Raw genomic sequence first — 20,754 nt, 5'->3', positions numbered from 1 at the left:
CCTGACTTACATACGATCCAGAGTTACAAACGGACCTCTGGATGTTGGTAATTTACTGTAATTTATCCTTAGGCTACAATAAACAGCTATAACAGTTATCACAGGTGTCTATAATGAAGCTTTATTGTTAATCCTGGTTCTTATGAGAATCCAACATTTTTAAAATCCAATTGTCACCAAGACCAAAAAAAATTTGGCTGGGGGTTACAATGATAAAATATACAGTTCCGACTTACATACAAATTCAACTTAAGAACAAACCTACAGACCCTATCTTGGATGTAACCCGGGGACTGCCTGTACATGCAAGTCTTAAAATGGCTTATTTTTCTTAGACTTTAAAACGTATCCTTTAATTTGCATTTGGTATACAAACTACACAGAAAATGTTATGAAGCAGGCTGGTGACTTTTCTTGATCAATCACTAAGGCCAGTGGAGCACTACATTCAAAATCATCCATGTGCTTTCAGTTTTTTAGTGGATGACACATGCATGCATTATAATGGATCAGCGCCCACAGACGTTATTTTAATGGTCTGGGCGACTAATCTGCTTAATAGCAGGATTAAAACAAATCCAGTATATCTATTCCTTCTTACTTCCTAACCCTAATCACAAGCCTCTCACCCAGCCAAACCAGTTTCCTACGCTGTACTGAGGAGACCCAACCAGGTGGAAACAGTGGTGTCTACAGTTGGGAGTCTGTTCCTTCTGTAATAGATAAACTGGATTGGTTTTAATCCCACACCATGTCATAAGGCCTTTTGTAGGTCATGCTTGATGTCAAGGGAGCTGCTCTACAAGGTAGTTAAAAGAGGCGTGGTTTTCCTTATCCCATCCTGGAAAACTTTGCATATTTTTCCAGAATCCCCTTGTGGAGCATCCATGGCTATAAGACTCCACACACCTACATGGTGGCCTTAATTGGCAGTCTCCATAAGGAGAAGTCTTACTTCCTTAACATTGTTCTAGTCAGAAACATTTTCACAAATTACTCTTAGACTTCAATTTATTAGGATCTATAAAAAACAGATGCCAGAGTGAGTCAATTTGGCCATGAAAAACAGACAATAATGTCCCCTATTCGTTTGTGTGCAGGTAACTCAAGACCTTTCCCTTGTTGACCTGTCCCATTTATACAGTAGATGAACAGCTGTTAAATTTCTGCAGGTTGTCAGGTTCCCTTTGTAATAAAGGCTCACAAATGGTGTTGTCAGAAGGTGTACCCAAGAGCGATCAGGATATAGGGGCTGTCATAACTACAATGGTGGAATTTATAAAGCTTTTTCCATCATTTTTTTGATGGAAAAGGGATTTATAAAGTCACAGCCCCACCAATTTCCTTCCTTTTCCACCCTGTCTCACCCAAAGCAGGAGTGGCAGTGGTCGTGAATGCCTTGTCCCACATAATTGCTATAGTTTCTGCAACAAAAACCTTAGGAGACTATAGCTAAAGTCTCCCCCGAGTCAGACCTGGTTTAAACAGCTGCAACCTGACAGGGTTCCCATTTGGATTTTTTAAGAGGCTTGAGCCACTCAGTAGATCTGGGACAACATGCATTGGTGGGGGAAATTTAATACTGGCATTTACATTCCGTCGTTTTCGGGTTTTGCACAGCTGGGACAGGTATTTAGCAGAAAATTGTGTCGCATGTGATCGGATTGTGATGCAGCTGTGCTGTCTTTCATGCAACAGAAATGGGGGGGGGGGTGTCGTCAGATGATCCGGCTGATTCGCACTGAGCACAGGATTTAACTTTCAAATTGTGTCGCATGATCAAGCACTTACATGCACCAGGAAGAAGAAGGTGAACTCCGTCAGACCTGAGCAGGGAAGCGACACATGCAGGATATCGGGCGCACAATCTTAGTGAATCGCGGCAGAGTGCATGATTGTCAGACAATGCACTTTCTGTGAACTCTTCCGGACAGGCAAGTAAATATGCCCCAGTGTATCAGTTTTTCCTTTAACACTCTGATATTTTTTTCTTCAATACTTAGGAGTTCTTTATAGCCAAAAAATGATGTTTGTCAATGTCTGTGTTTCAGATGATATCCTTAAGGTGAAGAAGGAAAAAGATGCTTACCAAGGAAACCACACCTTACATCTAGAAATCTATGATCTTCAAGGCAATGTAGCTTTTGAGAACATCACTGTGTATGTTTGCGACTGCTTGGGTGGTGAAGTCTGTATCGAAAAACTGACAGACCCACCAGCTCTGGGTGGAGGTGCCATTGCACTACTACTGTTGGTTCCAGTAATCTTTCTCTGTGAGTAGATTTATTAATATAGTCTAAATTCATAAAACCCTATGTTATATCCTATGCTTCTGTAGGGGCACTGTTAAAAAAAGTTAACTTAAAGCATTGAAGCGGTTTTGCCGATTGTTATTAAATTCTGGAGCCAGGCTGGGAAGGGATTTTAAAAAAACAAACCGTACTCACCTCCTGGGTCACTCCCGGTGTCCCGTGCTGCTGTCTTGCCGGTCCATACCACTGTTTGTTTACAGGGGCATGGAAGCTCCGCTAGGTTCGGCTTCCGGCTAGCCGAGGTGGCTGACCACTCCCAGCACTGTAGAATGCACTTATATATGGAGAAGGGTGGGCATAGCCAGCCACCTCGGCTGGCCATAAGCTGAACTCAATGGAGCTTACAGGGGCACGGACAGGCGAGATGGCAGCACAGGGCGGAGGAGGTGAGTACAGGTTTTTTTTTTTTAAATCCCTCCCCAGGCAAGCTCCTAAAATTTACAATTGGAAAACCCCTTTTAAGTTCAGCAACAACCACTATCTACATAAACTGGTTGTCATAAAATGGCAACTCCTGGAGAATAGAAGCTAGTTAAATTTGTCAAACCTAAGTGGTCTCAACTTGCAGCTCTTCTGCTATTGTAACATAATGGGGCAGATTTACTTACCCGGTCCGTTCGCGATCCAGCGGCGCGTTCTCTGCGGTGGATTAGGGTCCGGCCGGGATTCATTAAGGTAGTTCCTCTGCCGTCCACCAGGTGGCGCTGCTGCGCTGAAGAGCATCGGAACGCACTCAAATACACCGGCCTATCCTGGATGAAGGTGAGTGCAAGCTCCGCGACACTTTCGGTTTTTTAAATGCGGCGGTTTTTCCGAATCCGTCGGGTTTTCGTTTGGCCACGCCCCCGATTTCCGTCGCTTGCATGCCAGCGCCGATGCGCCAAAATCCGATCGCATGCGCCAAAAACCCGGGGCAATACAGGGGAAATCAGTGCAAACCGGAAATATTCGGGTAACACGTCGGGAAAACGCGAATCGAGCCCTTAGTAAATGACCCCCATTATCTATTAATTTTCTGACTGACGTGGAGCATTGCCAGATGAACAGTATGTTATTTAAACACCTTGATCACTAAGTAACACAGTGGGGGTCATTTACTAAGGGCCCGATTCGCGTTTTCCCGACGTGTTACCCGAATATTTCCGATTTGCGCCGATTGTACCTGAATTGCCCCGGGATTGTGGCGCACGCGATCGGATTGTGGCGCATCGGCGCCGGCATGCGCGCGGCGGAAATCGGGGGGCGTGGCCGAACGAAAACCCGACGTATTCGGAAAAACCGCCGCATTTAAAAACCGAAAAAGTGTCGCTTGGGGAGCGCTTACCTTCACCTGGTCCGAGGTGGTGCATTCCGGCGCGATGAGATGACTTTCAGCGCAGCAGCGCCACCTGGTGGACGGCGGAAGAACTACATTCATAAATCCCGGCCGGACCCGAATCCAGAGCAGAGAACGCGCCGCTGGATCGCGACTGGACCGGGTAAGTAAATGTGCCCCATTTAGTTAGCCGGCCACTGGAGTTCACCGAAAGTGCATTGTCCGACGATAATGCACTGTGCCACGATTCACTCAGACCGTGCACCCGATATCCTGCATGTGTTGTTTCCCCACTCAGTTCTGACAGAGTTCACCATTTAGTAAGTGGTGCATGTAAGAGGCAAACACAGTCATCAGATATAATATGAGACTAGAGTGAGACCTGCAGATATTTATATTGAGGTGCCAAGAACTGAATATCACTTCAAGCATTCTTATCATTTTGGATATGTCCTTTAAGACACAGTGTTGCATCTTACAGTCATGTTTTCTATTACATAGCATACTAGCTGTATCTTCTGGCATTGCCCAGGATAGTAACTAACTGCTCTTAGCCATGTCAGGGACACCATCTTTCAGGCAGCGCCTGATCGGACCCCAGGGCTGCCATAGCAATGATCAGCACCCCCTGAAAACGGTGTGTGTGTGGGGGGCATCGTGGAAGAAAGACCCCCCAAAGACATGTTAAATGCCGCAGCATTTAATGGGTTAACCACCCACGATCGGAGCCCGCTCCGACCGCGGATGTTACACTGGGGTGTCAGTTATTAGTTGTAGCCAGCACCCCGTGTGTCCCGGGCTGGTTCAGCTCAGATCTTGACATAGAGAGCGGACTACAGGCAGTGTGGAACACACGTCAGAGGAGGGCAGCACAGTGAGATAGCGGATTAAGATCCAAAGGTGGGTGCAAGCTCGAAGGGTCTGATTCAGGGACCCTGGAAGTTTCAGAGGAAAAGGCAGACGGGCAACACTCCGTGGAAAAAGGTTTCTTTATTTCACAAGTGGATACAGCTACAGGCAGTGTGGGTGTACCAGATTCTTCGGTGGGCACTATCAAGGCAGGATGGGCACTTGGGCTGCAGTGATGGTCTGTGTGGTCACTGAGGGGAGCACTGGGTCATCGCACAAATTGATTCCAGGGCTGTAGCTGTGAAGAATGCTGTGGGCTATACACACTCACCAAAGCCTTTTGGTGGTCAAGGGTTAACCAAGGCCACCAAGGTTATCCTGAAAGCACAGGAAGACTGCCGGGACCAGCAGGGAGTTCCTTGCACTCCGATCTGGCCAGAAGTGGTCCAGCACCTGGTGGGGCCCCTAATTAATGTCGGGGATTCAGCTGCAAATGGGGCCTCAGGGATGTAGGATGGAGCCTAAAACAGTTCCCAGGTGGTCAGATGCGGAGAAAGGGAGCTCCGGATCCAGATGGAGTGGCCCAGGCTGCAAAATATCAATATGCAGGGTCTCGTGGGGGTTTCAGCAGGTCTGTAGTGGGCACTGCCAAGCGATTCGGGGTGCCAGGAGGAATGGATGGTGAAGGATTAGATTGCCACAGGTGGAGCTGTCTCTCCTATCATTGGTTAGCCACGCCCCCACTCCACACCTGTCTTTAATTTTATCAGTGTCATTTTTCTGTTCTTTTGTTTTACAAACAGTACTATGTCTCCTACTGTGCAAGATACAAACCAAGAAATCCATGGTCCCTGTTGATAATGAGCCTCTGAATTCAATGATAACATACAATGAGGAATCAGAGAAGAAGGATTGTATGGTATGAAGTTATGTTTATTCTAATTGGTGACTGTTGTGCTGCTTTGGGGCACTCCAGCTTTTCCCAAATTCTGCATAGCAATTCTGAATTCTTATGCAAGTATACATTACAAGCTCTAGAACCTAGGCACAAACTATCTATCTCATATCTTTTATCTAACTCATATCTATCATAAACCTATGTCATTTGTTTATTTCTCATTAGGCTGCAGATTTTTTGAATGGAGTGGGGAACATGGCTAATGTTACAACCAATGATCAGGTAATTTTTCCATAACTTAAAGAATGATTTACCAATAGAATATTAATATTATTATCATTGTCCATATACTCTGTAATTATACTGAAAATGGTGTGCTTAAATGAGAGAAAAAAACACCAGTTCAAACCCAGTTACTGGTGATGTCCAAAAATCTCTGTCTTGAACGAATTATAAAAGGACCAGAATAGGACACCTTAAGAAGATTTTCATTCACACTCTTTATTGGTTGGAGATCTATAGGTGTTAAAAAATGTCAGTAGTAGTAGTAAGGCCACCTGGATTGTGACATATCATCCTTCTCTTACTTGGACAAGGGCAGAATCACTCCCATGGAGAAGCAGGATGCAAACCTCCATACTTCCTGCATGTGTTACATTTTTTTAAGTGCCTTCTGAATCAAAACAGTTTGAAGCTAGGACTCTTTGCTCTATGGGGGCTATGCATTAGGGGGCTCTAGACAAATATTTGGCCAGGACTGCACTAACACAATGCAGGTGCTCAGGGGCCACACAAATAAAAATTACCATTAATGTTTTTGGTTGGGTTGCCCATTTGTACTGTTGTATATAGTAATACAGCACAGTCCCATTCACTTCACGGAGATGTAATACCAGATACAACCAGGGCCGGTGCTAGACAAAGTGGGGCCCTGGGCAAAACTAAAAGTGGGGCCCCAAAATAAAACTATTTTATGACCAGTCAGTCAGTAAGAGGCCCCCTTTAGTATGGTAAAACAAACTGTAGTATGGGAGTATTTTATAGGAGATGATAGATGATAGGGAAATTGATGGGCAGCACGGTGGCTCAGTGGTTAGCACTACAGCCTTGCAGCGCTGGTCAACATCTGCAAAGAGTTTGTATGTTCTCTCTGTGTTTGCGTGGGTTTCCTCCGGGTCCTCCGGTTTCCTCCCACACTCCACAAAATGACTGGTAGGTTGAATAGATTGTGGGCATTATTAATTATAATTATTATGATAGAAGATAAATATGAAAGATGATTTCCAGATGCAGAACTATAACGTAGTTATAGTATATATACAGGAGATGGATGAGAGATAAATACAGTAGAAGAGAAATAGAAGATTGATTAAAAAATTGATAGAGAAAAAGGGAGATATATAAATGGTCAGATTATATGATATAGATAGCTAGACAGATAGATATATAGACAGGAGATAGATGATAAGCACCTTCACCCAGGAATTCAACCAAGGGCTATTAACCCTTTCACCGCCAGGCATTTCTGGATATTTTGTCGCCTTATCGACCAGAGCAATTTTTACAATTTTGATGTTTAAAAAATAAAATTTTGCCCTATTTTCAAAATTGCATTAAACAGTTTATAGACATAGGCGCCTTCATGCAAATTTGATTCAAACTGAAACATTTTATAAAAAATACTTAAAATTTGAACTTTGATGGCAAAAAATGTTCTCCAAACAGAAAATATTTACCTTAACATCTCCTAAATGTAATAGATAGACATGTGTAGAGTTCACAAATGTCCCATATTGATATATTCACATATATAAATCCACATAATATCACTAAAACTGTAATAACTAGATATCTGCTTTTCAGCAAGAAATTTTAAGACAGTCAAGACCTGCAAAATATAGCAATAAAACAGAATAAACAGTAAAGGCGACATAAAACCTTTATAATTTTGAAATCCAACAACCAGGCGATGCATTTGGCAATTAACATTCAAAATTGGCTCTAAAATATTTACAAATCCAGATACTTATATAAAGAAAATCTACTTTCCTAAAACAGTAAGAGGTGAGGAGATCATACAGACCCCACATGTGGATATTCACCAAAATATTACAGCAAAGGGAACGTTACATTCACAGGGGACACCAAACTACGTGAGCGTCACACAGATCTATCATTATATGCTCCTTACACAATGGTCACCCAAATAATAACTATATATCCATAAACCCCTCTTATGACATAATAAAAGTCACTTTTAGATACGCGCCAATGTATTATCTGCACAATAACAGAACCCTCCGCGCTTCATAAGAATCTGAGTGAGAACGTCATAACATAGGTGTAAGTAATGGGGGATGGTGGGAAATAATAACTTTATTCCATGTGTGTGTTTTTGGTGTTACATATAACTTTATGGGCATGTTCTGGGTTGCGGTGTTAATATGTAGCGACATTAGGCGAAGAGGAGCGAATGTCCATCATATCAGTCAATTTTTGCAAAAAGAACTGTCACCAAATAAAAGGCAATAAGAGAGCAAGTGTGTTCTCAGATAGTTCTGCATAGAGAAGGGTTAAAAACATGAATATTAGTTGATTTTATTCCTTCTCAAAATGTAGTAACATATAAAGTGAATATTTCCATTATCTGTGAGGTGCAGCAGCTCCTGTGTGCAGCAAATGCTCCCTGTACCCTGATGGCTAAGAGACTGGAGGGGGGGGGGGGGAGACACTTCAGGCGGCTGTATCTCTGGCTCTCTGACACCTAGAACCTCACTTCTTTTTTCCTATGAAAGAAGAGTCTCCTCTTTTATAGAAATGTATTTGGAAGTGTCAGGAAAACGGAGATATTAACTGTTTAACGGCTGTTGTCAGTGATTTTTATGTATAAAAATGCCACCTGATATTATCACTTTAAACCTGAATATCTCTGGATCCATGGCACCTAGAAACACAATTCAAGATTCATTTGAAAGAAGAGATTCTCCTCTTCCAGGGGGCAGGGGGCCCTGGGCAATTGCCCACTTTGCCTACCCATAGCGCCGGCCCTGGATACAACTTGTGGATACATATGGTGCTGTTTCTAACAAAGCAGTCTTGTCTTTAAAAAACTTTTAAAACCACCATAATAACGTACTCAATCCCGAAGGACAACTAAAAACTACAAAGAGTTCACTGTCTCAGGAAAAATCAGACGGTAGCGGCGGCGTAACTTGACGTTGACGGGCCCCAGTGCAAAGTCTGTACTTGGCCCCCTAAGATAATACTAGTCTACTCATATGGGAAAGTTACAGCTTATGGCCCCCCTAAGCCTCTTGGGCCCGGTTGCGACCGCACCCACTGCACCCCCTCAAGTTACGCCCCTGTACTAGTACTTTTTTCATGGTAATAGAGCTGAAGAAATTTTAACCTCCTACCAGGTGGCTCAACAAGTTTTAGATGATCACTTAGATGTTCTCAGCATCAGGACAACCAGGGTTCATCATCAAAATCAAGCATTATAAACTGGGTACACTTATTACTAGATCTGGACATTGTGATTGTGGTAATCTAATATTTGTTATCCAAGGCCCCTTCCTTCTAAATGTAACTTTAAAAGTATGGCAATTAACGAAAGATCTCTGGGGGAGTTATCAGAGCCCCTTGCTACTGCAGTTTCACAGGCTGTTACACTGTACAGAAGCATTCCCCCCTCCCACCACATGCTCAAACATCCTCTGCTGTCTGAAGTGCTGAGAAAGAAGAGGGGGATACAATCTTACAACTGTAAATCTGTAGCATGATGACAGGCCATGAAAGATACAAGAAGATTGCCACAATCACAATGCCTGGATCTATGAGTACGTGTCCTTAGTTTATCATGCTGGATTTTCATGGTTGATTTTCTTTTGACAAAAAGGGAGAGTGAACAACCCTTTCATATATTTGCTGAGCTTATAGGTCCTGAACACATTTTTATCTCTGGGGTAGGAGGAGATTGACTCCGCATTCCACAGATCCAGTACCAGAAGGCTGTCGGTAAGTAGAAGTATAAACCTTTTTTTTTTGCATGAAAGCATGGAATGGAGAAGATTAAGAAAGAGAGGTGTTCACGTTGTAAGCAATTTCACAATATTCAATGAAAATCTCAAATCAGCAAACTTGTGAATTATTCTCAGGTCTGCTGCAAAGGCTTTGGGAATAAATTTACATATTTAGAGGTAAAAGGTAGAAAACGATGCCAGTAAAAACGACTAATTAGAGCGAAAAAAAAACATTTCCAATTTTTTTATTTTTTATTTTCAACAAACCAGCAATCTCTCTTATACCCCAGAGACTGAGATGACTGTGGGAGGGGGAGCAATTTATGGTAATGCTAAGTAAAAGTAGAAAATTGATCTGTTTATGTTATAATTATATAAAGGTAAAAAATTATGTAGAACAACCAAAATGGGTCTGAAAAGCATAATTGTGGCTGCTGTGTCTCATGACTAGTATCGGCAGGTTGTATTGGGTCCCTGTGTTCTACTTTTTTTCAAATTTGAAAAAAAAAACTAAAAATGAACATCAACAACATGTGCGTGTGTCAGACACCATTTAAGAAGTTTAGGGAGCACCTCCTTAAAAAAGCATTGCAATCTGGAAATCCACTGGAGTTACTGAAATTGAACAAAAAACAATGGGGCACATTTACTAAGGGTCTGAACAGCGCATTTTCGTCAGGTTTCCCAACTTTTTACCGTTTTGCCCTGAATTGCCCTGGGTTTATGGCGCACGCGATCGAATTGTGGCACATCGGCCCCGGCTTGCATGCAACACGAATCGGGGCGGTGGACATCAGACAACCCGACTGATTCGGACAAACTGCGGAATTTTAAAACGAAAATGTCGCAAGATCAGCCCTCATATGCACCGGGAAGAGGAAGGTGAACTCCGGCGGACCTCAGGGGGGAAGTCACAGATGCAGGAAATCGGGTGCACGAGCTATGTGGTTGGACAACGCACAGTGGGGATCGCGACGGGACGGGTAAGTAAATGTGCCCCATTATAGATGTATTGTTGAAGGTTAGGTAGCGGCTTAGTAATTTCCACAACACCAATCCATCTTTATGCTGTTCTGATACTGTGGGTGTCACACAAATAGGCGAGTAAACCATACATGCTATGTATCAAGATGCCCCCAACAATAGCTGGCACTGCACAGTGGTCTTTCTGTGAATTTCAGAGTGTTTCGCTTCACTTGAACTGAAAACCTTATTGTATATAATGAGGTAATTTGTGACACAACACAAGCTAATGAAGCATCACTTGATTAGAATTGCCCAAGTTATTGACCATCTACACCCTATTTATGTCATACGTCTATCAGTGATGAGACCCTCTACAGAATTTCTTTTTCCTTACAAGACCTTCAGCCTTACAATTTTTGGGAAGAGGGTGTACTATTGCCAGGCATGTCTGTTACCATCATTGTGGGGTTGCATGAACCCACGTGAGGGAGTCTCATTAATTTCTTGGGTCACGCATTAATGTGGTTGCAATGGCTTTTCATCCATAAAGACTGTAATTGTTATAACACCTCTGCATGATCCCTTTTCTAAGATGTTTTATTGACTGCAATTGCAAAGCTCTTATATATCTCTCACACTGGTAAAAAGTTTTTTCATGTCTTATATAATCCAGGCACCAGCAGTGGTTGTCCATAATAAGACAAAAGTGGGTCGCTCCAACAGCATTCAAGTAAGTTTATGTAGGGTTTGAAAATCCCTCTGGTTCTGGCTGTAGCGATCTACAAAAAGTCTTATTCATTTTCATTCTCATAGATTTATTCAAGTAGAAATAATGAAGACACCCGGGTTGGAGCAGGGGCTTTTGATCGAGCAAACAGGCGCCGACATTCGGTAAGCTTTGGGCCTCTGTGGGAATCAGAACAGGGTCTAGCAGATGTAGCAGTCGCATTTGGTATCTAAATCTGACCACTCTGTCATGTAGATCTTGTGAATAGAGCCAATATGAACTTCACTATGCACTGCAATATGGCAAATATGTATTAATCATATATTCAGCACATATATAGTCTGTCTCATCTGTATGACCACCTTACAGATTGCTTACTTAGGGACAGAGTTCTAGGGAAAACTCTGCACCTAAAGCTTTCCTTCATTTGTGCAAAACCATGCAGATCCCATGGAGTCTTATCCAAGCAAGTCAGAAAAATTGGGGGGCAATTATTAATTTGGGTGAAGGGTGACGCTGGAAGTGTGCTATTATTTTGGGTGTGATTTAAGTTTGTGGCGCAAGGGATTAATGTTTCGGTGCATGAAGAATAAGGTTTAGAACTGTCTCCCTATTCCTGAGGGTGAAATAGAACTCCCTAGACTTGCATTACGCTGCTCTCATTTTTTTAGAGACAAATTGCGCCACAAAAACAGTCTGAAAAATAGAACCAGAGAAGTGTTGAATTCACAAGCTGCAAAACCCAAAAACAGAACAAGTTGTAAGTGTTAGAAAACCACCAAAATTGTGGTGGTGACAATAAGGCGTAAGAGGTGCAGCAAGAGAAAGAAAAATTTTCCACCAGTTTTCTGTTTGAAAGTATATAATAAATGCTCCCCAATAGATCTTAAACTAGATATAACAAACGACACGTTTATGCTCAAATTATGGCAGATAAGGCCAACTTCAATAGAAAATCTGCAATGTTGTGCTCAGTTAAAAAAACTTGAAATGTGTACAATTTTTTTTATAGAGTTATCATGCTGGGAGAAGACAAATGAGCTTGCAAAGAGGTAGTTCCTTGAGAATTCAAGTAAGTTTCGCTGTATCTAATTGGTTGCAATTATGCACACGTTCATATTTTTCCAGAGGTACTCATTGTGAATCAAATACTGTTGTGGACATTGCCATTCTGTATATTAGTGGAGCAATAATTAGTCATTTCAGCCACTGGGTCATTGTGTTAATCCACAGGGACAAGTGAATTGTAGGAATGGTAACATATGCTGAGAAAACTGCTGCAAAACTCCTTCAGGCATCCAAGTTCTTTGTTAAGCTCCGTGGATGTAGGGGGTCTTTCTACCATGACTAAATACCAGAAATAATTATTTTAATACTATGTTTTTTTTTTTTTAGCAGGCAAATGCTGGAAATCAGGCTTTTCTTGCTAACTACAACTCTTTACAAAGAAAATATTCCAGGACTTTGGAGACAACATTAATAAAGGTACAACGCCTAGTTATATGACTATACTGATTTTATGTGTGTGTGTTCAAGGCCCCACCCTACTAACTTATAATATGTTCTACGTGTAATAGAACTGTTGGGGGTAATATGGCAGAGATATATAGGGGGTTATTTATCATTAGGCAGCTCCTTGGGACAGTTCTATGTCTATTTTTGGAGTTCCAGTGCCCCTCACATTCATTAAAGTGGCTTTAGCCCTTTAATAAATGTTCTTATGATCTGCATTATGTCTGGGATTTTTTTTCAAAAAGTCCCACAAAAGTCTAAACATGCATAAAAAGTCCCAGTAGATAGACCAGCAGGGACTGGAGTGACTATTAGAATTTTTAAGGGACTTTTTGCACTGTGTTGCACTAGCAGTAGTTCTATGTTTATACCAGATTAATAAAGAAGTATAAATAGTCCTGTGAGACATTTTAGCAGTGAAAAGTCTCAAAAAACCACAATGCGACTACTTTAAGAGTTTTTACACCAGAAATCCCAGGAAAACCAATGATAAATAACCCCCATAGTGCCAAATCACAGCTGAATGCCAATTGCTACATTTTTCTAAGAAGCAGGCCCAGTACGGTGACTCATCTGGTTAATTGTCTCTGCCAGCCAAGGCTTCTAATTTGTTGTCTGCACAAATTTCCTTCCATGTAATCAAAGCTTTTTTCATTACAACCCATATGATGTCTCTTCATTTCGAAAGAGGGATTATCAACCTACTGGGGGTTATTTATAATTAGGTAGCCCTTTGGGACAGTACCAGGTCTAGTTTTGGAGCTCCGCTGCCCATCAGTCTCATTAAAGTGGCTTTGGCCCTTTAATAAATCATAATTTGCTCAAAAAGTCCCATCACATACACAAGTTGGGGACTGGAGTAACTATTTATGGGACTCATGTCATGAATCTGGCTTTGCACTGTGATGCACGGTTTTTGCGCTAGCAGAAGTTCTATGTTTATGCCAGATAGATTCAATGCAGGACCCATTACAGTACAGCTGCTTTAGCATCTTTACAAATATAAGTACAAAGATACATTGTTAAATTGGAGACTACACCCCAGGTGGTGTCCTGCTGAGAAATCCTACTATATGCTCTTGTTTAGATTTAATTTTTGCACAGGCTTTCATCACATCTCTTTACATTTAATAGTGTTGTCTTATTTTCATCTCTTAATATCTTCCCTTCTGATATGTTATCAGAAAGTGCCTGTATCCTGATACATTTCAAATGTGTGACGCAAACTGGATTTCAAATGGGCTTCTGCCCCCTACCAAGTTCTGCTGTTTATAGTTCTATGTATTGGAAATTTCATCTCATTAACCCCCGTACCCCACCAATACCATAATTTAAAAGGCCAACATGAGTATGAAAAAACTTTTAAATGTCGCAAAGGGTTACATATGCCCTTCAAATATCTTTTATGTTGTTTCCCCACATCTCTAACAGCTAATAATGAATTGAATCTTTATCCTGGCACACAGAGATATGAGAGTTAAACTATAAGCTGGATGAGAGAGGCTGAATTCTATTCTAGGCATTTAATGATCATTCCCAGATCTCTAAAAACACAAATCAGCAAACAGAAAAAAATAATGATTCTGCACTAACAAATTACTGTCTTTATACTGCGAAATGCTTTCCTAAAGTGTGATGTCTCCAGGTTGCAGTATTCTAGGTTATAAATATATAATTATCTAAGAAATATATAAACTGCTAAAGATAAAAGGATGGGGAAAAGAGAACAATCAAGACATACAGAATCTAAGCTGTTGGTGCCTTATTAACGTTTTGCAACATAATTCTTTTGTGCTGATTACTTGATATGTATTATACGTATAGCACATTATTCATATGATTTTATATCATATAAATTTACCTTTAGTTCAATAAACTATGATGTTGTTATACCCACAACTGAATCCATGTAATGGAAAAGAATCGATAGGTATCTAAGGGTGTGTAGTTTTACATGAGATTGTACACATATCACATATAAGCAGAAGGAGATTTACCATTGTGATAATAGCTGGGGGCTAGTGGCGAGTTAGGATTTGCTAAACCAAAGCTATTTTTCTAGTTTAGAGCCTAAGACCTCTAATATTTCTTGTACCGGATTACTGATGATATGCTAATGTGTACAAGTTTAAGCTGATGCCAAAAAAATGTAATACTCCTGCGATATCTCTTCGTTTAAACAATAATCAGTGGCAGATTAAGGGTATCATGGGTCCTGTAAATTGACATTTTGGGCCCACAAATAGTCCTTTGGGTTTTTAAATACGTAGATCCCTCACTAAATCATGTTCACTAAAAATAAATCCAGATTTTTTCACTGGTGCATTCATTTCAGTGAGTGAATTGCATCAGAATAAATTGACCCATGTGACCAATCCATAAAATTTTTTTATATGCCCTATTTTTTGCAGATTCTCAATGCTACATTTCTAAAATAAACAGGAAAATCTTAAAAAAAACACCAATCATCTTCTCAGAAAATGCAGATAGTACATACAATACCATATTAATAACAACAGAGAACACAACTACTGAGCTTAGAAACACTGTGGTCCTACAACTACAGTCCCTGCACCCGTTTTGTCTCTATCTTTGAGTTTTCATTTATGCCTGATGTAACACCTTTATTCAATACCTCATGGCTTTTTTCTATGCATTATTTTTATTTACAGAAACTACAGGCCCAGATGAACACACAAGACATGTACAAGCCTCGTGTATATGCTGAGGAAGGCGAATTATCTCACGCTTCTTCTCTGGAAGCCATCAGCATCTCCGGCAGTACCGGCAGTCTTTCAAGTCTTCAGAGCTTTGGGTCAAAATTCAACGTACTAGAGAACATTTGTGAAGACCACATGGTGAAAGTTCCTACGACTGATCTTTAGACAATAGGATATCATGTGTCAACTAATTTACATATCTTGTGAACTGAAAGCAACTAATCACAATATGTTGCTGATGTATGGTAAGATATGATGTTGAAAATGGAAGACAAAGTTCAAAAATAGCGAGGGTCACATACCCCTAATGAGGGGTCAGATTTTTGTGCTGTGTCGGTCGGCAAGCTCTGGGTGGATTTTCCATTTCTTCATCTCACCTGCATTTTGGACTTTGACATTGAATGGAGATGACCCCAGTCATCTTCTATGTCTGAACTGCACTCTATATGTCAAGCTGGATGCTATCATATATTGACATATCATTTTTCATTATCTCACTGAAAGTCATTGAGATTTTTTTTATAGCAATTTACTTTTCTGGACACATTGAATGGTGGTTGGTTTACTTTTGAACTGAATGGTTAAATGTCTCCAAGTTATACATATTGAATATGCCTGTGGTGGATGGAGAGAGACATGATATGATGCGGAGTTGATGCCACAGCAGAATCCATACTTTATCCTAACTTTTGTATTTTGATTTTCCCATTTTGCCTCAATATGTTCCTCCATTGATCATTGACGCGTCCTTCTACATAATTGAAACAAATATTTGTAACAAATATACTAATCCAGTCTAAATATATAGACATTGTACACTGTTTAAACCAGTCTGAAGATGCACATGATTTACTCAATGGCTTAATTTGTGACACTATTTTGACAAGGCTGAAAAACGTTTCTTGCCAATGACAGCTTGAGCCAAAATTCTGGTACACAGTAAATTAGTGAAACTCCCCCATTGTCAAATTGGCATAAGGAATATATATTTGGATACTCAGTTCTATATAATATATTTTAGTAACATATAATAATAAATTACAACATAAATATACAATTATCAAGTCCCAGCAACAATATGACTACAGTTATAATGCCCAATATGAACAAAAGTATAACAGTTATGAGACTGTCCCATGTAGTCAAGACTGGATGTATAATCCAGTGCTTAATTGGGTTTAGGTCAAGGCTCTGGCTGGGCCAGTCAAGAATGGTCACAGAGTTGTTGTGAAGCAATTGCTTTGTTATTTTAGAGGTGTGCTTAGGGTCATTGTCTTGTTGGAAGGAGAACCTTCAGTCCAGATTGAGGTCCAGAGCACTCTGGAAGAGGTTTTCATCAAGGATATCTCTGTACTTGGTGAAATATCCTCTTTTCTCCTAATGCAACCAGTCGTCCTCTCCCTGCAGCTCAAAAACCCCCATAGCATGATGCTGCCACCAACATGTGTCACTGTTGGGATTCTATTTGGCAGGTAATGAGCATTGCCTGGTTTTCTCCACACATACCATTTAGAATTAATACCAAAAAGTTCAATCTTGTCTCATCAGACCAGAGAATCTTATTTCCCATAGTCTGGGAGTCCTTCATTAGTTTTTTTTTGGACACTGTGGGCTGCTTTCATATGTCTTGCACCGAGGAGAGGATCCCATAGGCACACCCTGCCATAAATCCCTGACCGATTGAGGGCTGCGGTGATAGTGGAATTTGTGGAACTTTATCCCATCTCTCTACTGCATCTCTGGAGCTCAGCCACAATGATCTTGTTTTGTTTTCTGTCTCCCTTTCTCACCAAAGCTATTTTTCCACAATTGGTTAGTTTGGCTGGATGGCCAGGTCGAGGAAGTTGTGGTCATTCCAAACATCCTCCATTTTAGCATTATGGTGGACACTGTGCCCTTGGGAACCTTGAGTGCTGCAGAAATTCTTTACCATGACCATATTTGTGCCTTGCCACAATTCTCTCTCTGAGCTCTTTGGGCAGTTCCTTAGACCTCATGATTCTCATGTGCCTTGCCATTCACTGTGACCTGTGAAGTCATATATACCCATGTGTGCCTGTCCTAATCAAGTCCAATCAGTTTAATTAAACATAGTTGGACTCCAATGAAGGAGCAGAATAAAGGAGGACCAGAAGGAAATGCACAGCATGTGAGTTGAATATGAGTGTCACAGCAAAGGGTCTGAATACTTATGAGCAGGTGATATTTCAGTTTTTCATGCTTAATAAATTAGCAAAAATATCTAAATTTCAGTTTTTTTCTATCAAGACGGGGTGCTGAATGTACATTAATGAGCAATAAAATAACAATTTTGATCTTACCAATTGGCTGCAATGAAACAAATAGTGAAAAATGTAAAGTGTTCTGAATACTTTTCATACCCACTCTATAAACATATTTTAAAAGACATGTTGTAATTAACAAAAATAATCTCAGGGTGGCAATATGCTTATTTGGCCACAGCGTTGAAGATTTATCCTGACTGTGATTCAATATATAATATTTTTTCACCTTTGGAAACTTTTTTGGGGGCGGAACCAATGGACATTGTACTATATATGAAAATCATTTATGGCCCTGTGAACTCTGGTACAATTAATACACTGTGTTATGTTATGCCTGGTGCAGGGCTAGGAGTCTCATGCTCCACCACCTTAAATTTTGCTCTACATAGTATTATATATTGTAAATATTGTTTTATGTTTCAGGGTTTTTACTGATCAGGGATAATCTGTAAATACAAATAAAATACAAAAACATTGGAATATAAAATAATCTAATGAAGACTTATTCTTGTCATTACTCCTCATTCTGTAAGTGAAAATTAATATCTGATGAAGTGCAGTAAGATTGTAATTTGAAGATTTTCTCTTTTCCACACTGAATAAGTGGAGGAGGACTCTGGTGTGCAATATGAGCTACATTTGTGTTCTGAACTAATCAATCTAATAACTTTCCCACTACTTTAACTGGTTCACGTCCGCCCGCAGTGTATTCACGGTGGCGGTCGGGTCCCGCTGCATGGAGAGGGCTTACGGGCTGAGCCCTCTCCATAGCCGGTAAGTCTTTGCTGCATATTGCAGCAAAGACTTACCGGTAACACCCGCGATCGGTGCTAGCACGGCAAAGCTGCCGGCAGCCTCAAAAAGATGGCGCCGCCATCTTGCCTAGGATTGTCGCTCCCCAAGGCTATTTCGTTTTAATCCCTTCATTTCAATGTGCTGATAGCACATTGTAATAAATGAGGAGGAAAATCCCCATATACTGCCATACTGGCAGTATATGATAGGATCAACTAGACAACCTAGGGTTAAAGTACCCTAGGGAGTCTGAAAAATAGTAAACAACAAAGTGTAAAAAAGTTATTAGCGCCAGAAGATGGCAAAATAAAAAATAAAAAATTTTTTTGCAAATGTATGAAAACATTATAAAACCTATACAAATTTGGTATCCCCGTAATCATACCAACCCAAAGAATAAAGTAGAAATGTCATTTGGGGCGCTCAGTGAAAGCTGTAATATCCAAGCCCACAAGAAAATGGCGCAAATGCGTTTTTTCACCATTTTCACTGCATTTGGAATTTTTTTCCCGCTTCCCAGTACATGGCATGGAATATTCAATACCATCACTATGAAGTGCAAGTTGTTACGCAGAAAACAAGCCGTCACACAGCTCTTTACGTGTAAAAATAAAAAAGTTATAGATTTTTGAAGTTGGGGAGTGAAAAATGGAAATGAAAAAACAGGAAAGGGCCTGGTCCTTAACCGGTTAAATATAGTATGATACTTTGGTCTTAGGGATTGCATTGAGCAGCCTTGAAAATTTTGAGCTAATGGATGGCATACCTTCTTCTCACTGTCTTGTCACAAACCACATTCCAGAATTAGCAATGTCCTTCAAATTATAATTTTGTGTTCTCATAGTTTAACATGTCAAGATCATGTCAGCTTTTCAAATAACTCAATTTTACAATACAAATATGTGCAGTTAGGAAATAGTTGTGAGTTTTGAGTTACATCTCGTCAAGGGATTTGCTAAAATGTTGCAATGCAGCATTGAGTCCTTGCATTATTTTTTCATTCATTATTTGCTCCCCATGTTCAAAGATCTAGAACTTTTTCATTTTTCTGTGTATAGAGCTGTGTGAGGGCTTATTTTCTGTGTAACAAATTTTACTTCTTAGTGTACAGAGCTGTGTAAGGGCTTATTTTCTGTGTAACAAATTTAAGTTTTCTGTGACGCTATTCATTATCCCATGCCCTGTACTGGGAAGCTGCAAAAAAATTCCAAATGTGGAGAAATTGGTGAAAAAATGAATTTGCATAATTTTCCTGTGGGCTTACTTTTTACGAATTTCACTGTGCGCTCCAAATGATATATCTTCTTTATTCTTTGGTTCGGTACGATCACGATGATATCAGATTTATATAGGTTTTGTTGTGTTTTAATACATTTTCAAAAATTAAAACAATGGGGCACATTTACTTACCTGTCCGACGGAGTTCACAGAAACTGCATTGTCCGATGATAATGCAGTGTGCAGCTATTCACTAAGATCGTCCACCCGATATTGAGTCGCTTCCCTGCTCATGTTCCAGGAAGTTCACCTTCTTCTTCGTGGTGCATCTAAGTGCTAGGACTTGCGACAAAATTTAAAAGTTAAATCCTGCGTTCAGTCCGAATCAGTTGGATCGTCAGACAGCACGCCCCCCACTGGAAGCCAGCACAGCTTCGCCCAAAACCGATCGCTGTGCAAATCCCCAAAAAGATGCAGAGTCAGATGAAAGTGCGATCTGCGGCCCTTAGTAAATGAGCCCCAATGTGTATGAAAAAAACAAATTTGCCATCTCCTGACGCTACTACCTTTTTAATAATTAAGCGTACAGAGCTGTGTAAGACAGATTTTTTTTTTTTGCGAGATGAGATGCTGTTTTAATTGCTACCAATTTGAGGACTATGCAGCATTTTGATCACTTTTTATTAAATATTTTATGTGATGTGAATGGTGTAAAAGTAGCATTTCGGACATTTGGGCACTATTTTCCGTTACGAGGTCCACTGCCGTTTTGATAGATTGGGCATTTTGTGACACAGTATTACCTAACGTGTTTTTGATTTTTACAGTTTTTTTTTTGTTTTATATAAGTTGTAGGAAATGGGGGGAGGGGTGGTTAGAATTTTTAGGCTTTTCTAATTTTTTTATTTTTTTAAATTTCTTTAACTTTTTTTAGCCTTTTTTAACCCTAGAAGGTCTGGTCGTTCCTACCATATATTGCAATACTACTGTATTGAAGTATGTGATGTTTTTCCATATGATTCATTACAATATGCCACTGACACATTGTAATAAATCTGTAGAAGTCATCGGGTCTTAAAATGACATCTTGGGAGCGACATTCTCAATAAAGATGGCAGCAGCCACTACAATCAAG

General features: G+C 40.4%; 1 protein-coding gene across 3 annotated transcripts in view; it reads left to right on the top strand.

The window, feature by feature from the left end:
• LOC140064272 (cadherin-like protein 26) overlaps positions 1 to 18,290 on the top strand; it is an 87,638-nt gene extending 69,348 nt beyond the window's left edge. For 2 of the 3 annotated variants that reach the window (XM_072110991.1, XM_072110992.1), the window contains exons 12-20: positions 2,052 to 2,273; positions 5,280 to 5,395; positions 5,600 to 5,656; positions 9,344 to 9,391; positions 11,036 to 11,092; positions 11,176 to 11,253; positions 12,102 to 12,161; positions 12,485 to 12,574; positions 15,274 to 18,290. In XM_072110991.1, coding sequence (XP_071967092.1) covers positions 2,052 to 2,273; positions 5,280 to 5,395; positions 5,600 to 5,656; positions 9,344 to 9,391; positions 11,036 to 11,092; positions 11,176 to 11,253; positions 12,102 to 12,161; positions 12,485 to 12,574; positions 15,274 to 15,486 — 941 coding nt within the window. In that variant the 3' untranslated portion in view covers positions 15,487 to 18,290. The remainder of the gene's footprint in view (positions 1 to 2,051; positions 2,274 to 5,279; positions 5,396 to 5,599; positions 5,657 to 9,343; positions 9,392 to 11,035; positions 11,093 to 11,175; positions 11,254 to 12,101; positions 12,162 to 12,484; positions 12,575 to 15,273) is intronic. The other variant, XM_072110993.1, reaches the window with a different exon arrangement.
• Positions 18,291 to 20,754: the final 2,464 nt, after the last annotated feature.

Source organism: Engystomops pustulosus, chromosome 6 (genome assembly GCF_040894005.1).
Source record: "Engystomops pustulosus chromosome 6, aEngPut4.maternal, whole genome shotgun sequence".
In the NCBI taxonomy this organism is placed as follows: domain Eukaryota; kingdom Metazoa; phylum Chordata; class Amphibia; order Anura; family Leptodactylidae; genus Engystomops; species Engystomops pustulosus.
The sequence above is the reverse complement of the archived record's forward strand: the minus strand, read 5'-3'. Positions and strand labels throughout refer to the sequence as shown.